The sequence below is a fragment of the Ciconia boyciana genome, chromosome 6, assembly GCF_034638445.1.
Source record: "Ciconia boyciana chromosome 6, ASM3463844v1, whole genome shotgun sequence".
In the NCBI taxonomy this organism is placed as follows: domain Eukaryota; kingdom Metazoa; phylum Chordata; class Aves; order Ciconiiformes; family Ciconiidae; genus Ciconia; species Ciconia boyciana.
Window position 1 is genome coordinate 77,500 of NC_132939.1, and position 18,280 is coordinate 95,779.

General features: G+C 63.8%; 1 protein-coding gene across 6 annotated transcripts in view; it reads right to left on the reverse strand.

Annotated features, from left to right (window-relative positions):
• The window catches only part of CTNND1 (catenin delta 1), a 32,686-nt gene that overhangs the window by 10,264 nt on the left and 4,142 nt on the right, over nt 1–18,280 (reverse strand). For 5 of the 6 annotated variants that reach the window (XM_072865792.1, XM_072865794.1, XM_072865793.1 and 2 more), the window contains 5 exons: nt 6,560–6,679; nt 5,415–5,734; nt 4,170–4,241; nt 3,733–3,891; nt 2,983–3,515 (listed from right to left, as the gene is read on the reverse strand). In XM_072865792.1, coding sequence (XP_072721893.1) covers nt 2,983–3,515; nt 3,733–3,891; nt 4,170–4,241; nt 5,415–5,609 — 959 coding nt within the window. In that variant the 5' untranslated portion in view covers nt 5,610–5,734; nt 6,560–6,679. Of the gene's footprint in view, nt 1–2,982; nt 3,516–3,732; nt 3,892–4,169; nt 4,242–5,414; nt 5,735–6,559; nt 6,680–13,698; nt 13,720–18,280 lie in introns of those variants that run through there. The other variant, XM_072865796.1, reaches the window with a different exon arrangement.

Here is an 18,280-nt window from a genome sequence, read left to right on the forward strand (position 1 = left end):
CCCCCACCCAGGCAGAGGAATCCAGCAATTTCCAACGGAAGGGGATGGCAGGGGACTTGGCACTTAAACGGAGGGGCCTGACCGCTGCTGTCACCCCTGTCACCCCTGTTGTCACCCCCCAGGGTACTGGGGACGCACAACCAGGGTCCAAGACGAGGTAGCATCCTCTGGCTCCCATCTGCCCCGGGGAGCGTTCAGCCACCTTCTGAGCTCCCAAATCGGGTGCAGGCAGCCCCCTGCCCCTGAGCAGGCAGGGGAAGCTGCAACGAAGGATGGTAGCAGGTTCTGCTCCTTACGCCACCACTTCCCCTACAGCCTCTGGTACAGGACTCGCCAAAACCCCCGGCTCCAGGTGGCAGCCACGTTCACAGCCACATCCCCTCAGGCGCTGCTGCACAGCTGCCCGCACGGCACCACCGCGGATGGTGGCAGCGGGCTGCGAGGCTGGCTTTCAGCATGCCCTGACGGGGAAACGCGCTGCTTGCCACGTGGCCTGGCTACCAGGAGATGCCGAGGAGCCCGGCCACTCTGGGGAGTCACTCCCCACTGCTGCGGCACACGGCGCTCGGTGCACCGTGCCGACCACCGACAGCATCCCCGCAGCAGGGCAAGGCGGGAGCAAGACGCAGCCGAGCGCCAGCGCTGCAAACAAGCCACCCGATGCTCGTCACCACAGCCGGCAGCTGCCCTCGCTCCCGTGCCAAGACTCACATGGCCCGAAAGGGAGCCCCTGCCCAGCCGCGAGGGTCATTCAGTGCTGGATCCCCCCCACCCCTCCAGGCGAGATGGGGCTGGCAGGGAGGGGGGAGCACACCCTGCCCTGGTGCTGAACCCCCCTTCCCTCTTCGCCTGCAGAGAGGGAGCTCTGAGAAGAGCCACAGGAGAGGGGACCCACGCACTTTGCAGCCAATGGCAGCCAGCACATGCCGCATCTCTCGGCTCAACGCACTCGTCTCCTGCGTGCCTGGCAAGCTGCCTCCCTGAAGGAAGTCATTAACAGCCAGGCCCCTGCTCAAGACAAACATCTCTGAGGCAGGGGGGATGCAAGCCAGGCAGCTGAGCACGGATGGTAACGGAGAAGGCAGGGGACAAGCCAAGCTCAACAGCACCTGGATTCCACAGATTTCTGTGATCTTTATCAGTCTGCCTGGGGAGGGAGAGCCTGCTCACGGGCCACACCAACCCATCTTCCATACCCCGCACCATCCCTGCGGGACAAGGTGACATCTCCACCAGGGCTGCTCCTTGGCCATGCAGTGGGACCTTCTCCCAGTCTCCCACCCGGCTGCAGCTCCTGCACCTGGCTCCACACCTGGCTCCCGTAACTCCTGTCCTCTGGGATCCGGAGGGGCAGAAGGAACACGGACACCATCCAGCCCAGCAGACAGGACTCCTGGTCTCAAAGGCCGAGCAGTTCAGACCAGGCCATCCAGGGACAGCTCCTGCCCCCACGTGCTGGGCCGGACACAAACCCAGGGAAGGTTTGCAAGCCAGAGCCTTCTGTCTTGGCTGGCATTCACTCCCTCCACAGCCCCAGGCTGGAGCAAAGCAGCCACGGGTCGGACACGCCTGCTTAACGCCTTCTGCCCAAGCTGCTCACCGAGGAGCTAGCCACGATGGCCACGCGCTCAGAACCGCCAATGCTGGCTTCTCGCAGGCTGCTTGAGTCGGTGCAGGCAGCGGGGGCAGCAGCCTTGCCTGCCCTCCTCTAGCCAGCACAAGCTTCACAAGGCGAGGTGGGACAGGGAAATCAATCTGGGTGAACAACCGCCCCGACTGGTTCGGCACAGCAACAGAAACACTTGTGCTGGCACAAGCCAAAAGGACAAAGCTCCTCCTTTAGTCCCTGCAGCAGCCAGGAGCTACCGTGGATTTACAGTACGTGCCTAGAGACGGACGGATCTCCGGCAGGGGCTGGAAAGAGCCTCCTTTCCCTCAGGTCTCTCCCTCCTGCCACTGTTTTATGCCCTAGGAGCTTAAGCAGCCTGCGCTCAGCCTCACCTGTCCCCCCCGCCCTGGGGCACTCAGGAGTTGTACATCCATCCTAGCCTGCTGACACAGCCCCCTCCCCGTCTCTGGGACCCAGGCTCAGCCCCTCGCTCCATTCCTACCTCACCACCCTCCGAGCCCTCCTCCAGCACCTCCCCACGCCCCGCTTGACAGCCCAGGGAGCAAGCAGAGCAGGCCGAGAGGCTCAAGCAGGCAGCAGCAGCGTTTGTGCGAGAGACACGGCTGGCACAAGACACCAGTCTACAGGAGTCACGGCCTCAGGCACGTAACATCCCAGGATGCCCGTCCCATGCCTGGCAGGGCAGTTAGCGGACCACCAAGACCCTGCTCTGGCTGCCCAAAGGCAGCCACAGCCTGGTGGGGCAGTTGCTCAGCAGTCAGGCTGGAGGACCCGCCGATAACCCACAGACAAACCAGGCGGAGAAGCTGCAACTGCCAAACAGGTTGAGCAGCTTCTCCTGCCCTGCCCTGCAGGAGGGCAGTGCTGCAGGAACGCTCCCCGGGGCACCGGGGGGGGGGGGCTGAGCCTCGCTCACCCCAGCCCTGGGCTCAGCACCGCTCCCCGGGGCCGCTCTCAGCTCTGCGAGAGCGTGATCACGAGGCTGCTGCTACCTCTGATGCGGGGCTGTGCCGCACACCCCGCATCAGGCGCAGTTCCCAGCAGGATAAGCCAGGCTGGGGCTCGGAGGAGCCTGCTGTTCCACTAGCAGAATGGGTGGCACAGAGAGGGAAGGGCCCGGAGCTACATCCAACCGCCCAGTGGAACTCCTTGCTGCAGGACAACCGGCTCAATTAGCACTGAGTTTTAACCACCAATTAAGCAGACAGTTAGAAGCGGATGCAAGTTTTCCCCTGCATGAGCCGCGTGTGACTCAGCTCACGGTATTGTCTCCGCCATCCTCCTTCCTCCACAAAAGGTGAGGTTAAAGGGACCCTGTAGCACCCCCCGCTCCAGTGCCTCCTGCCACGTACCTGAGCCGCCGCCGAGGATCAGACGGGGTCCCTGCCCGCCTGGCCGTGCCGTAGTCAGACATAAGCCCGTAGTCCACGTCTTCAAAGCCCACGCTGCGCTGGTCATCCTCCAGACCGTACGGCTCGGGGTGGAAGTGGTTGAGGTCCATGTTGCTGCCCCCGACACGCACCTGAGGCTGGGGACCATAGATGTCCTGACGGCTGGGGGCCCGGTAGGTGTCCATGGAGGGGCGGTAGCGCTCGTCGATGCGGGTGACACGGGACAGGCTGCCGTAGCTGTGATCGCTGCCCGGGTAGCCGTCCTCGTAAGGGCGGCCGTAGCCGTCAGGGTAGTGGTAGTTACGAGGGAGGGTGGCCGTGCCTGGCTGGCTCAGGTAGCTGCCAGGGCCCCCGTTGCCGTTCTTGCGGAAGTTCCTGTCCATGGTCTGGACGTAGTTGCTGGTGACAGGGGAGGTTTCCAAAGGTAACCCATCTGGCCCCACCGGCACCTGCTGCACTGTCCGGGTGGTCACAGTCTTCACCACTTTCTTCACCTAGAGGGACGGATGCGGGACACACTCCCATCAGGAAATCCACCACACCCCTGCGTCCTCAGATTCCCCTTCCAGCCCAGCACCTTACTCCAGGCAGATTTCCCACCCCGTTTCAGCTCACAGCACGGCAAGCTGGCAGACATCACTGCTGTAGCACCCCAGCCATCAGGGTCCCTGGCCAGAGCCCTGTCCCTCCATGCTCTCCCCAGGCCTGTACCGTGGTCTCTGTACGCCGGGTTGTCCCATCGTCTGATGTCTCCACAGACACAACCGACATGGCCCCTTCTGGGTCCTCCTCCATGGTGTACGTCTCCTCCACAATCTGGCCCGGGTCCTGCATCCTGGGGATTGTGCTGTACAAGAGGTGGCTGTGGTCCTGAGGGGAGCAAGGGACAGGCAGTCAGCCCCCCACCGCCAGCACGGGCCTCCCTGGAGTTATCTGGCCAAGAGATCTCACCTCTCAGGGAGCCCTGATATCCTCTTGCATGGGAGTGGGTACCAACAACCCCACACCCAAAGCCCCTTCAAGCCAGGGCGGCCGCATTAGAAGCGCACGTCCCCCTCTCCCAGCTAGGGTGGGGACACTGGAGCCCTGCCCCTGCACCCCCAGGGGGCAAGCAGGCTGCCCACAGCCAGAGGCTCAGCTCCCCTTACCTGTGGCCCGTTGAGCTTCAGATCTGGATACTTCTGCCGTTCCAGGTCAGCATCGCCCAAGAAACGGCCGTTCTGCAACACACGGCACCACAGCAGGCCTGTTACTAGACCGATCTCCCGCTGCCGGGATCCCATATATCCATCCCCCCCTTCCCTGCCAGGCCCTGAGCAGGCCGCCATCTGCGCCTGACAGGGACACCCAGTGCACGCCCCGTGTGTCACCCCCAGGACAGGAGCGCGCTCCCTGGGGGCCTGCACGACGGGCAGCAAACCACCCCCCATTCCAGCCTGGGGAAGAGCTGGAGGACACACCATTCAGCCCCCCTCTCCAGGCATCCCACGGTGCCCACACGCTCCTGACGGAACGGCCAAGACCCTTCCCTGCTCCCCAGCACGGCCCCGGAGACCTTCCACATCTTCCGACGCAGGAGCCGCAAGTGACATCCCAGAGGGCCCCCAGGGCTGCGAGGGAACAGCGCGGATGCTCGGCGGCTGATTGCGGAGTGCTACCGTTCGACTCCCTTGCACTCTTCCTCTGCCCACCCCTTCCTTCCCCCCGACCCACGAGTCTCTCCGAGCACCACCACCTTCCACAGCCAGAAAGGCACCCGCCTTTCCACCTGCCAGGAAGGCACAACACCACGCACCCGTCCCCCGAGCACCCCGCCCCAAAACAGAGCCTGGGAAAGTGAGAACAGGAGAGAGACCTCAAGCCAAGGCAGATGAAACCACATTTCCAGCCCTGCAGAGAAAGAGAGATCTCTCCCAGCCCTGGTCTGGCTGTCTGGGGGCTAGACCGAGACGCCAGGGACTTGCCCATCGTCACACGAGAGGGAGACACACGCTCCCCCGCGGCCATACACCAACCCCTGCATTTCGACCACCTTCCAAGAAGCTGAGTGGGATGGAGAGCAAAGATGCCCAGGTACTGAATACAGCCAGCCTCCAACCTTCACAAAACCAAACCAGAGCTGACCTGGTAGCAAGACCCTCCAGGCTGGCTCCTCCTCCCCAGGAGACTCTGGCTGCCGAGGTAGGTTTGCACATCCCCAGATCACCTTCAGCCCCAGCGCACGTACAGCACCGTCAGTGTTACGAGACCAGCCTAGCCCTCCTCCACCTCACATACCCAAGGAGGGCCAAAGGAAGGGAGCCAGGCCCGGGAATGCCCCCACCGAGGCAGGACGGACACGGACGGGGGCTCCGGGAGCCTCCTCACCCACCTCTGCCGAGGGGGTTTTTTACCTGGTGCCGCCGGGTGAGCGTGCCGTTGGCCAAGCCCGGGCCGGCGTCCTGTGGGGAGACCCGGACTCGTTCCAGTTGGGCTGAGACATGGCGCCGTTCCTCCTCGAGCGCCCGGGTCAGCTTCTCGAACTGTGCCTCCTGCTCCTTGACAGAGGCAAGGATGCTGGCGGTCGACTCCACTTCCGAGTCGTCCATGGGTGACGGGTGCCCAGGACGGGCAGGGCGGGGGCAGAGGGCACAGGGAGGCACAAGCGGAGGTGGCTTGGCGTCAAGGTGAGGGGAAGAAAAGTGACCCAGAAGGGCAGGAGCCCCTCTCTTCACTGCACATGATTTGGGGGAGGAAAGGAGGAGAGAAGAGCGGTCAGAAGAGACTGATTTCGTTAAGACAGATTCTCAGAACAAGAAAAAAAATTATCTTATGGCGTTAACACCCATTCCCACCCACCACCAGAGAGCTGGCAAGAGGGTCTCGGAGCAGCGCCGCCCCAGGCGTGACGCAGATGCTCCTTGCCCCAGCATTTAAGCTTGGAGAAGCAGCACTCCAGGGGCAGAAGGTGCTCCCCCATCACACCCAACAGCTGGGGCTGAGCCAGGTTCAGAAGAGCTGCTGTGTGCTGAGGAGGTTCCCTCTTCCCACAGGGGCCCTCCTCAGGCTGCAGGAAAACTTCCCCTGTAAGGAGAAGCTGCCTGCAGTCAGTGGCAGGAGGGGAGGGCACGTCCCTGGGGCAGAACAGGGGACGCACTCCCGCAGAATGAGAAGCGACCCACACCCCGCTATTTCCTCCAGGAAAGGGCTGAGGGAGAGGGCTGTGTCGCTCATCTGCTCCCTCCTCCCCAGTGCGGTAAGAGGTGGGGAGACAGCCCCAGCCCCACAGCTCCTTCCTACCCAAGGGAAGGGGATGAAGTGGGACAGGATCTCCCTAAAGGGGACCCCATGAGCCCCTCTGCTGCCAAAACTCACCACCCTCCAGGTTCTCACCAGAGCGCTCAAGGCTGCAGCCACCCCAGGAAGTCCACAGCCCACAGATCTAGGGACAGGCATTGGCTCGGACCCCTCCAACATCCCTTCCCAAAGGAGAACAGTGAACGAGCACACCACAATCAACATATTTTGATAGAGAAAGGCAATATTCTTCCATACAGACCTGTTAAGAGGAGGAAGTTCGGGTTTGATTGGCAAAGGCACGGGACAGCCAGGTCTAGACGCAGAGAGTCATGGGAGAAATAGCCCAGCCACCACAGTGAGGAAGCAGGAGGGAAGAGAGCTGCAGGGACAGCAGGCGAAGAGGTCACAAATCACAGGAGTGAACTCAAAACAGAAGGTAGGGCAGGCACCAGACCGGGGAAACTGGCTCCCCTCTCCCACCCCCTCTTCTCTGAGGGACGGAGCAGGGTCTGGGGAGGGCCCGCGGGGTGGCAAACAGCGCTGTTCCCACAGCAGCCCCCCAGCATCTCCGACTGTTCCTCGCTGAGGGGGGAACGGCACAGGCAGAGAGAAGCGGCAAGGGCTCAGCCCTCTGCCCCCCGCCCAGCCCAGCCGAGTCCCAGCAAGCCCGCCAGAGGTTTTCCCAAACCCGTGCAGTCATGGCAGGCGTGTGGGGACTCGTTCGAGCCAGGCAGCCGGCACAGAAACTGCTTTCCCACGGTCTCCAGCATCAGCTCTGCCCACTCCCCCAGTGCCACCGCCCTGGTGCGGCTGTAACAGCGACCTGGGACCGAGAGCACGGGCCCCTCCGCAGAGCCCCGTCCCATCCGGCTCCCACAGCCCCACGCTCCCCGGCAGCCCTGGCCCTCCAGTCCCAGCCTGCAGCAGATGCTGGTTCAGAGGAGCTGAGAGCAGGGCTTTTTGGTTTTGTTTTGTTGGGGTTTTTTTTTTTTTTTTAATTTTTTTAAATTTTTTTTATTTCCCGCACTCTCTCAAGTACATGCAGATCAAACCCTTCCTGAAACGCCGCCCCACTCCCAACGAGTCCACTCCTCCCTGTGGCTCTGCCCCCCCCAAGCTTCCCTCGGACACAGGCAGCCCTGGCGCTTATCAGACACCGTGGCACCCCCACGACCGAGCCCAGCGAAGCAGGGTGGATTTTTTCCAAGTGCTTTGGAGGCCGCCTGCAGCGCGTTTGAACATCTGGTCGCTGCCACCCTGTAATCTGCCTTCATCGATAAAAAAATCCAGTTGTTCTACTCGTGCTCATGTGGCGCCCAGCAAGAGATGGAGCCATGGCACACGCACGCCCACTCCAGACCGCTTCAGCTCCCAGCGCCCTGCCCCAGCCCAGCATGGGCTGGGATGCTCGCCGGCCAGTCTGCACCCCGGGAGGAACGCAGCCCACCACTCTCGGCTCAGGAGCCCAAGCAGGCTTTCGGAGGCTCCCAGACACGACTCCTGGCTCACGCACACAGCTTTCCACTCCTCCCACCTTGCAACAGGTACGCCCTAAGGCGTTTTTCAACAGATTGACTCCCCGAGCCTTGTATGGAAATGTAGGGACGGCTCTGACCCTTGCTGCTCCGAGGTCTCACCTGCCCCACGGATTTGCAAGAGAGATCCTCTGAAGGAGAGGCTTGGTGCCTCCCAGAACAGTGCTGACACATCCCAACTCTCACCCTTGAGTCAAACACTCCTCATCTTTTGGTGGGCATCCACCCCCTTCAAGAAGGGACACAGATCCTCTGCCTTCTGGAACCCACTGAAGGTCACTGTCAGTCCGCACAGACACGGAGCAGGGCCGCAGGGCCCAGCCCCATGGAGCCCTACTGCAGGGAGGCTGCTGCAGCCAGCCTGGACCACTGACCCCGTTCCTCTCCCCCAAGAAAGAGGAGCATCTCCTTGCCACGTGTCAGACTTCTCCAGCAGGTCAGGGGATGGTCCTACCATCCAGCCACCCTCCACAACTGGAGCATCCAAAACCCCAGCCAGAAGCCCCATTGGCTTGTTGTGATTCGTTTCCAGAGTGGTATTTCACCAAGCCCTTTTAAAGAGAGGAACACCCTTCTACAGAAAAGGGATCCTCCGTGACATGACCTTGCCCAAGTAGCTGCGCTGCTATGTAACAGCTCCCCACCCTGCCCTCGACCATCTCTACACAGAAGAGGCAGATTTTTGGGGTGCACGAGGATGGAGCCAGCATGCTGGCTTTCAAGGAGAGATTTAGCTGAGTCCTTGCTCTTGCGAACGGGCTCACTTGCTTGCAAGCAGCCTCAGTACTGAGCAGCGGGCGCGGACCAGCAGGGTTTGCCTCTGCGGGAAGGCACGTAGAGGAGAGACAGCAACCCCAGCAGATTCCTCCAGCCCTGCGTGGCTGCCAGGCAGGCCCCGTGCAGCCAGCAACGGCTCCCCAGCCCCAGGGTCCCCACCTCCTCATGTCCCCTGGGAACACGGCCCAGAGAACGTGGAAGCTAACAATGCAATTTGCAGTGCCATTAAGGGCCGCAGATAAGAGGCCAGAGCAGCTGCGAGGCCGTTTCCTTCCCGTCCCTTCCACAGGGAGTAAACACAACAGAAGGGGGAAGGAACAGGACAGGTCCCTCGCCCACCAGCTCTCCTTGTCCCCTTGCGCTCACCAACGCCCCTCCAGCCCAGGCAGGAGGAGGTGTGGGGACACGCACAGGCCCCCCTTCCCCTTTGGGCCACCAGGTCAGAGCAGAAAGGCTCAGGGAGAGGAGGCGGCCAAGGGGCTTTCGGGGGGGCCTGGCACAGCCGGAGGAGGGGCTGGGCTGTGGTCCCAGGCTGGGTGGAGCCCACAGCTCCGCAGAACCATCGACACAGACCCGTTGATGCTCAAGAGCAGCCACCTGAGGGTCTCTCCACAGGATCAGGCCATGTTAAGCAGTGGGGTAGCGACTCTTCGAGCGTCTGGAGCCTGCCCTGCATGCATGGCTGTCACTCCTGCCCCAAACAGCAGGCAGGGCTCCATCGTGGGCAAGAGGTGCCAGCAGGACAGGGTACCCGGTGCCCGAGGGGGCTCTCCCAGCTCTCCTCCTGGGGCCTCTGCCATGAGGACACACCACCTCCCTCCGCTCTCATTCCAGCCATCTAGTCTTCATCGATCCGGGATTAAAGACATAATTACCAAGAAGCAGTGCCAGGTCCAGAGAGGTTAGGAAGCGCTGTCCCCAGCTCTCCCCGCAGACACACGCCAGCGCCATCCTGGGCTGGAGCACAGCCGTTCCCTTACAGCTGGCTAACACACAAACCCCAAACAGCCACTCAGCCTTACGCCCTCCCAGCCGTGGAGAATCTGCCCCAAATCCCTCCCACAGTGGCTCGCACACCAGCATTTCAGGGACAGGGGCTTCCTGGGCACAGCACAGCCCCTCACCGCATCCCGATGCCAGCTTGGGGTTCTGGTCATCTTCAAAGCAAGACAGGGAGGGGAGGGAAGAGGGGAGCCTCAGCTACACAGCCTGATCGCTCCAGCCAGCGAGCTGCTGGTGGCAGCTCAAAGCTAAGTACGCCGGATCCCGCAAGGGTGAAATTCCAGGGATTGCTTTGCGCCCGTTCCCGCCTCCTCCTCCCCAGCCTCCAAAGATACAGCTACAGAGCGTTCTTCCAAAGCCAGACCCTGACCATCTTTGAGGACGGCTGCATGAAAGTTTTTTCATCATGAGAGAGGCACTTGCTGACACACCCGTTACTTAAAAACCCCAGCAAGCCAAAAATATTTCAGCTGGCTCAGTTCAGGGCAAAACAAAAAGCCTAAAGACAAAACACACCCTGGAGCAGCTTCTGCCCCAGGGCAGAAGAGGCACCCGAGCACTTCCCCTGTGCCTATCAGCGAGAGAGGACCCCCAGGGACCAACGCGGCTACCCAGAAAGCTTTACATCCAAATCCCTCTGCCCTTATCTCATCTCCCAACTTCCTGGCACCACCACAACCCTGTGCTGCGCTGAGGTCCCGAAGCCAGAGCAGGTCCACGCCAGAGACATCCAACGCACGGTGCCTTCGGAGAAGAGCCCCCTTGCTGGCAGGGAGGCAGCCACGAGCCGACGGGGAGGCACGCGCAGAGCTTCCCTCTGCAGGTACCCACCGTAATCTTCTTGGTTGGACTAAAGCCTTGGTAGTAGCCAGAAAGACACCCTAAGGCCTGACCAAGCCCTCCAGAGCTCTTCCGCTGCGGGTGGCTCCGACACGGCACATTTTTCCAAAACCCCTTGCCCCTTCTTCTTGGGAGGATTGCGCTTTCCCCCAGAACAAATCCTTTGCCTGGAAAAGTAACTTCCAGGGCCAAACCACAGGGCCATACGCACCTAGAGTTCACCTGCACCCTCCTCTGCCGGAGGATGGAGTTCAAGCCCTTCTTGAAGGCTCCCCACCAGGAGTGCTTCCCTGTCAGCCACGGAAAGATTAACCCCGGGGCCCAGACCGAGCCGGCAGATGGGGAATTGTACACCACAGGCCAGGGAGAACGGACAAGATCCGGTAGATATGACACAGGCAGGAAGCTTGACAGGCAACGCCTGCTGCAGCACAGGGGATCTCCAGCACACAGCCCTCTGCCTGGGTCTTTCCAAGGACCTGCTCCAGCCCTGCTCCACACCAGGAGTCCCCAGAGAGCTATCACCCAATGGTCCTGTGATCCCTGGAGCTAAGGCCACTCCCTCAGCATGGAGGATTTGGGGCAAAATTCAACCCAAGCGCCTACAAAGCCAGAAACCACCTCTGCCACATTAGCCTTGCCCCAGCTCCCTGCTAAGAGACACACCAGGTGCTCACTCCCAACAGCTCTCTGCCGCCGGGGAGGGGGGGACAGAGTCACATCGGCTCTGACTGCCGAGTCCCAGCCCTCCCTGCAGCTTTACTGCTTGCTTGTGTGCCCCGGGCACCTGTTAAGCAAGCGACAAGGTTTGTCACCACGGCCAGACTCCCCTTGCAGCCCCCCCCCTGCTGCGAGACATGAGCAAAGCAGCCCTTCTCCTCCAGCTCATCACCACCAGCCGTGATCAGAGCCAGGAGGGACCCAGCCCCTCTCCCAGGCTGGCTGAGCCCCTGCGGGGACACCAGGAGCTCCGGGGTCCCAGGCCAGACCCACCCGCCAGGCTGACAAGAAGGGACGCACTGCCTGAGGAACTTGCTCCTGCCCCACCACGGTCCCCAGCACCAACCGGACAAGAAAAATGGCAACATTGCTCAAATAATTCACCTTGCCCTACCAATTTGAGGGACTCTGATGAGAGCCAGCTGGCTGCCCGCCCTTCGAAAGCGAACATCAGCAGCTCCCAGCACCAGACCCCCTGTCCTTGAGAGAGAGGAAGCAACAAATTCTCCTGGTTCCAGTTGCCTATCATGATACACTTAGGAAAAACAGAAACCCCATCAATAATTCAAGCCTGCAATTGTCCGAGCGCTTGCAGCGCATTACGCTTGCTTGCTCTGCACAGGTTCACAGCCCTGCTAATTCACCACAGGCTTCTGGTCAGTCTCAATTAGCTAAAAAATAAATGAGCCAACATCTTTGGCATCTTTCCACCCCCCTGAGCGCAGGGCCCAGGCTCTCACATCAGTCCTTAGACCTCAGCCTGCCCGAGGCAGCAAGCACCAACACTAGTCAGGGCGCAGCAAGCGGGCAGGGGATCAGGCAGAGAGCCCACGGGCCTAAGCTCATCCCCACCTCGTCTGCGTCTGCATTCGGGTCGGGAGAGCGCAACAGCCCTCAGGCCACAGGCCTCAAGCAGCACAGCTGATGGCGGGCAGTGGCTCCCACGTCCCTGCGTGGGCGATGGAGGGTTTTGGCCACGGCTGCTTCTCTCCCGCCAGCCCGGAGAGGCAGGGACATGCCCGCACCCCGCGCTGCCAGCCCCCCCCGCAGACCGGCGCACCAGGGAGGGACCCGCCCGGGCAGACGCACCCCCGCTTCCAGGCTGCGCAGGGCACCTCGCTCGGGCTCCCCAGCCCGCTCCGCCCGAGCCCTGCCAGACCCCGCTCCCGGGGAGAGGCTCTCCCGTCTCCCACCGAGGGCTTCCGCTGCCTGCTCGGCCCCGCGGCCCCGCCGGGACGGGCTCTTCCCGAGGCAGGTTACAGAGCGCAGGCACAACGGACTTCGGACGGGCCGGCGGGCGGGCGAGGGCGGCTCCCGCAGGCGGGTCGGACACCGCCTTGGGCCCCCACCCGCCCCGGCCCCGCCCCGCCCCGCCTTTCTCGGGGGCAGCCGTGCCCGAGGCGCCCGGCCCCGGCAAGAGCCGGGCGGGGGAACCGCCAGGAGCGGCCGCCTCGGGGGGCAGCGGGAAGGGAGCCGCTCGCCTCCGCCCGTCGCGCCCAGCTGGTCGGACCGGCAGCGGGATCGCCACCCGGTCCACCCCGCCTGCCGCCCCCAGCGCCAGGGACCAAGGCCGCGCAGCTCCGCCGGGAAGGCCTCCCTCCGGAGAGGGGAGTTACCTGCGGAGCGGCAAGCAGGGCCGCGGCACCGCGCCTTATAAGGGAGCGGGCCAGCAGCCAGCGGAGGCCGATAAGGAGGGAGAGATAAGGGGGAGGGAGGGGCCGCGCTGCCGGCCGGAGGGGAGGAAGCAGGCCGTGTGTCATTCCCCCCCGCAGCAAGGGCGCACAGTACCAGGAACGCACAGTACCATCGGGTCCGAAGGATGGGTCCGGACGCAGCCGGGGGGGGGGGGGGGCGCGAAACACGGCGGGCGATCCCCCCCTGGGGAAGGGGTCTGTCCCTGGCCCGGCCGCGGTCAGCAGATCGGTGCCGCTCGCCGCCCCAGCAGGACGAGGAGGGAGAGGCAGCCGAGCGGGGCCAGCAGGAGAAGGCAGCGGTGGGGGGTCGGCCGCAGAGAGCGAGGCTTGTTCTGCTGGTATGCCAGCAAGCCGGCGGCAGGGCAGCTGTCCTCCCGCTCGCCCCGCTCCTGAGCGCGGCCGGGACGCGGCACGGAGGAGCTCCTGCCCTCCCGGCCGGGCCGGCGGGAGACCCCCAGGCGGGCGGGGGAGCTGCCGACCCCGCGCGCCGGCCAGGGGAGCGCGGCCGCTCCGGCGGCGGGAGGGAGCGGCCGGCAGCACGGCGAGTAGAAGGGCGACGGAGCTTCCCCCAGCGCTTCCAGGGAGGAGAGGACGAGCGTCCCTCCCAGCAGGAAGGCGGCCAAGCCGCCGGGCTCCAGGCGGACACCGTCCACCACCCGCAGTCCCCGAGCGGGACGGCCACGGGGCCAAAGCCGTCCTGCCAGCAACATCCCCGCTGCATCCCGCCGCCCTCGGACACCGCGACAGCCCCGCTCCCACCGGGTCCTGCTGCACGGCCCCCCCCCCCGAGGGACAGCAGCAAGGCAGGGGTCCCCGCCACCCCTCCGCACCAAGCGGGCACCAGCCCCGCCGTTCGCAGACCCAGCCCCCGGGCCCAGGAGATTCACATGTTGGGAGCCCTTCAGCAGCACAAAGGCGGCTCTCTCTTCTCTGTGGGAATGTGCAGCTGAGCGCTCGGTGGGGACAAAGGGATTTCACAGGCACATCCCCGGCCGGCCGGCCTCCCTCCCCCCGGCGTTCCCGCTTCCTGTCACAGTAGCACCAGACCTCGGGGGCGAAGCAGCAAACAAACACCCAGCGCCGGATTCTGGGAACGGGGCCAGAGCATTCCGGGGCAGGCCGTGCTCCGGCAGCCAGCGGGCTCCTGCTTCACCCAGGCGGCTGCTGGGCCCCGCGGGGCGGGGGGGGGGGGAGCAGCCGCCCCCCGGCTCTGCCACCCCAGACCGAGGAGCGGCGGGCGAGCCGGGGGGGGGAGGATCGCAGGGCAGCTCCCCGGCTCCTCGCTGTGCCCGAGGAACGGCGGCCGCCTCGACGGGGCACGCGAGATGACCCCACGCCCGCAGAGCTCAGCGCCCGCTGAAGGTCAGCGCTGCCCCCCGGGCTCCAGCCACGCCAGGCCCCTGCCCTTCACCCCGTCTCCCCACCCGCCGGGCTGAACTTTCCCATTCAGCTGCCTCTCTCCCGCAGCGAAAACAAACACCAGCCGGGCTCGGCAGAGATAAGGGCCGTGCTAGCAGAGCCCAGGGGGCAAAGTCCCCCTCAATTAAATCCAAGGCCGCGGTGCCTCGGGAGCTGCCTCCCCCCGAGCCCGAGTGGCGGGATGAGGGCACGGCCGATGGGGCGAAGCTGCTCCGGCACCCTGTCCCAGGGGCAGATTTAGCTCACATCTGCTGCTGGCTGCCCCCAAGCAGAGAGGCCGCAGCCCGGTGGCCAGCATTCCCAGCAGGATTAAGGGAAGCCTCCCTCCATCAGCCACGGACACAAGCCCCCGCAGCTAGCTGCTGCCCCGAACGGCCCCTGCCAGCAGAGCCTGGGATGCAGAGCAGCAGGACGACTCGCTGCCAGCCCGGCCCCCGGGCACATGGATTTGGGCCCCCTTCCCCGGCACAGAGCCCTCGCCACAGCCCCGCATCCCTCTTCCCAGGGAAGCCACCCGAGATCCCTTCCTGTCCCAACACCTGCAGCCAGGCTGGGCCCCGGGCCCGGCCCCGACTCAGCTTCAGTTACCGTGCTCCGACCAGTGCACAAAGGCACAGGGGGCTGGAAGCACGGTGGGAATCACGCCACCAGCAGTATGGGAACCACACCGCTGCGCTCGTCCGGAGAGCGCCCGGCCCGGGAGGCCCGCGTGCATTATGCGCCTTCCCTGCAAGGAGCATTCGAGTCACCAAGGAACCACGACCAGGAACACGGAGAAGGGCAGGAGCCCAGGGCCCCCCACCCATCCCAGCAACTCCACGCAGGGTCTCCCGGCCCGCCCTGCCCAGGGCACCCCAGAGGCAGTCAGGGTGCCCTTCCCTCTGCCAGACAAGCCACACACCTCTCCCCTCCCCAGGTTGAGCAAACAGGCAGGCGGTGAAGTAATGTTTGGTGCGGGAGCGGCAAGGAGGGAATTGCCGAGATTAAGCCAAGCCACCCTTGCAGGGGCAGCCTGAGGGAGCCGCCCAGGAGAAGCGGGACCCCCCTGCCCTCCCCTCGTCCTGGCCAGCCCAGACTCCCCAAGCAGGTATGGCGGCCAGCGGGCTGAGTCACAGCACGAATCACCCAGGGGCCGGGCTGAAAACCCCAGCTCCTTTCAGCATGACCTCATCAGGTGCCCTGCTCTCTAATTGCATGCGTGCATCTGCACTCGGAGACAACTTCGAGGGCCCTGCCAAGAGGAGTAATGAATGGGTGAAGGAAAGCCACCAGAGAAGCATCAGGCAAGAGCCAGGGACTGAATCACAGCTGGGGGTGGGGAAGAGGGCTGCTGCCCTGCCGACGGGCTGTGGCAGGGTAACAGCAAGTCCCTCACAGTGCTTCGAGTCCCCTTAGTGCCCGTGGCCAGGCAAGGTGCACGCACAGGCTGGCACGACCCAGCGCTCATACACAGCGGCAAGGGACAAACAAGACAGCAGGCCAGGCCATGCTCAGAGGGGTGGCAGGACTCCATCCTACCCCTGCCCAAACCGTTTGCTGGTGCCACATCTGGCGACTGCTCCCCCAGCCCGCTTGCTGAGAAGCGGCTTTCCAGGCTCCTGCGCAGGCCAAAGGGAAGGAAACCCGTGTTTCCTGGTCAGACGGGAGATGACATCGTGACTTCCCTTTCCCGTAAGCTTCTAAACACGACGTCCTGCCAAGGGCCGCTCCCCGCCGCCCCCGGCCCGCATGCAGACACCCTGGAACCAGGCCAGGAATGCTACGCATGGGCACCACCACCCCAGCCTTGGCCAGCTGCGCCGGCCAGGAGGTCGGCATGGTCCACCCAGGAGACCAGATGCCCGGCCAGCTTGGCGGAAGCGTCCTGCCTCTGGGGAACGCATAGGAGGGCTCCTCATCCATGGTGGTACCACATTCCTGTCCAGGGCAGGGAGTAGCCTACAAGCAGAGGCTGGAAGATGCCGTTTTCCAACCCCACGAGTCCACGGCTGTGCCCGCCGTGCCCTAGAGATGGGCTTGCCATCTGCAGAGCTGAGGAGGCACCAACACCATAACTCCAGCACGACATCCGCTCACTCAGACCGCAAGCGAGCGTGCGCTGCCGCTCTCCAGCCTCCCCTCATTCACCTTGTCTGCACAACTCCACCGGCCAACAGGCACACACACAGAGGGCCACCTGACACTCTGAGGTGTTCCCAAGGCTCCCGGAGGCAGGACGGGGACATCCCTGGGAAGCCAAGCCACAAGCCCCCCCTCACAGCACAAGACCGCTGCCACAGCTTCGCTCCCCAGGCCCATCCACCTGCCCTGCCCAGGGCGGCTCCTCTCGCTGCCGAAGGAAAGAGAACACAGAAGGGAAGTGGTTTTCCACTCAAGCCAGCTGCTGGAGACAGACACTGGGCAGAGACCAAGGGAGAGCAGGTTTCCCTGTTTGCCACACCAGCGTGCTCTGGAGGGGAGCTGCAGGGCCCTGGGAGCTCCCTCCTGCAGGTAAAAGCAGAGGGGAAAAAAAGAGAAGCAGAGAGGAAGGAGGGCTACAAAGCCAGCCTGGAGCAGGCGGCCTCCCCACGTCAGAGAGGATTTCTCCCAGAAGCACCCCTAGGCTGTCCCCCTCCTCTCCCATCAGACCCTGGTTAGCACAAGGCGGGATGACATCTCTCTCTCTCCCCCTAGAGCAAGTCAGCCTGCCCGCAGCCGGAGCCAGGCACGGCAAGCAGCGCTGCGTGCAGCAACACGTTCGCAACGATGTGTTACTCCACTGGGCAAGGGGCCTGCCAGCAGCATGCGAACAGGACCTGTGACCCACCCTTCCAGGTCGGCAAAACTAGTCTTTGCAGTTCGACACACTCCCTCCCACCCATTGCAACTACCCCCGCGCGCAAGCTGCCCAGCACCACCGCCTCCCCTTCCTGCTGGGCCAGGAGAGGAGCTGGGAGCACCAGTGGGGAAGCAGCCGAGAGATCTGGGAGCCCTTCTCAGAAAAGACCAGCTTGAGCACCACGTGAGACAGGGACGAGAGGAAGACACGTCAGCTGAGGACAGCGAGACGCCTTCCCTCCTCCTGGCCAGGGTGGGCATTGGCTCTCCATGTTCATCTACTCTGAGGCTATCCAACTCCCACACTGGGCGACCTCGCTCCTGGGAGGGAGCCCATCCCCCTCGCCCCAGGTAATCGCTCTCCTACCCAGGAGGCGCTTCTGCAGTCGCAAAAGCCGCGAGAGGCGAGAGCAACTCCTATTGCTGCCTGCCCCTCGCCACGTCCCGGCTGCTTCCCGCTCCCCGCGTGGCGCGGGCAGCCCTCCTCCGCGCTGCCAGCTCTCAAGGAAGCGGCAGAGGCAGGTAAGGCTCACGCCGCTTCCCGGTCCCTGGCGCCCAGGAGGGGCCGGCAGCAGGAAGCTGGTGAACTTTGAGCAGCGTTCGCTATAGCTGGGGCCAACACCCAGAGGAACGGGAGCAGCCGGGGCTGGGATGGAGGCATGATAACAGCTCCTGCCCTCGCCTGCGTGAACCTAGCACGCTGCTGTCCCCGAAGCCAGCCCGCCCAGGGCCGGGCCGGAAAGGGATGCCCTTGTACCAACCCTGGAGCTGCAGGTGTTTAAAAAGCACTCCCAGGACTGCACCACCGCCCTGGCCAGGCTATAGGAGAGCTGTTCCCAGCGCTCAGGCCCCCTACCCCGACTTGCCCAGACCCTTCCCTGCTCGTGCTGGAAAGCCAGTCACTCCTGGCCTGGACAAGCACCCCACCAAGACTCTTTTGCTAAGCATTGCAGCCAGCCAGGATGCCTGTACGCCTCTCGACATGCCAGCAGCACCCCCCCAGTCTCAGAGCCACTCCCACCTTTTGCCACACCAAGAGGCCAGGGCTGTGGTTTCACAAAAGAAATTCTGCTCTCCCATCGGCACAAACATCTGGGCAACGAACTGTTAAAATTAAACTTATGGGGGGATGCACTCAGCCCGGATCAGGTCCCCAGGCCCATGCTGGCACAAGCG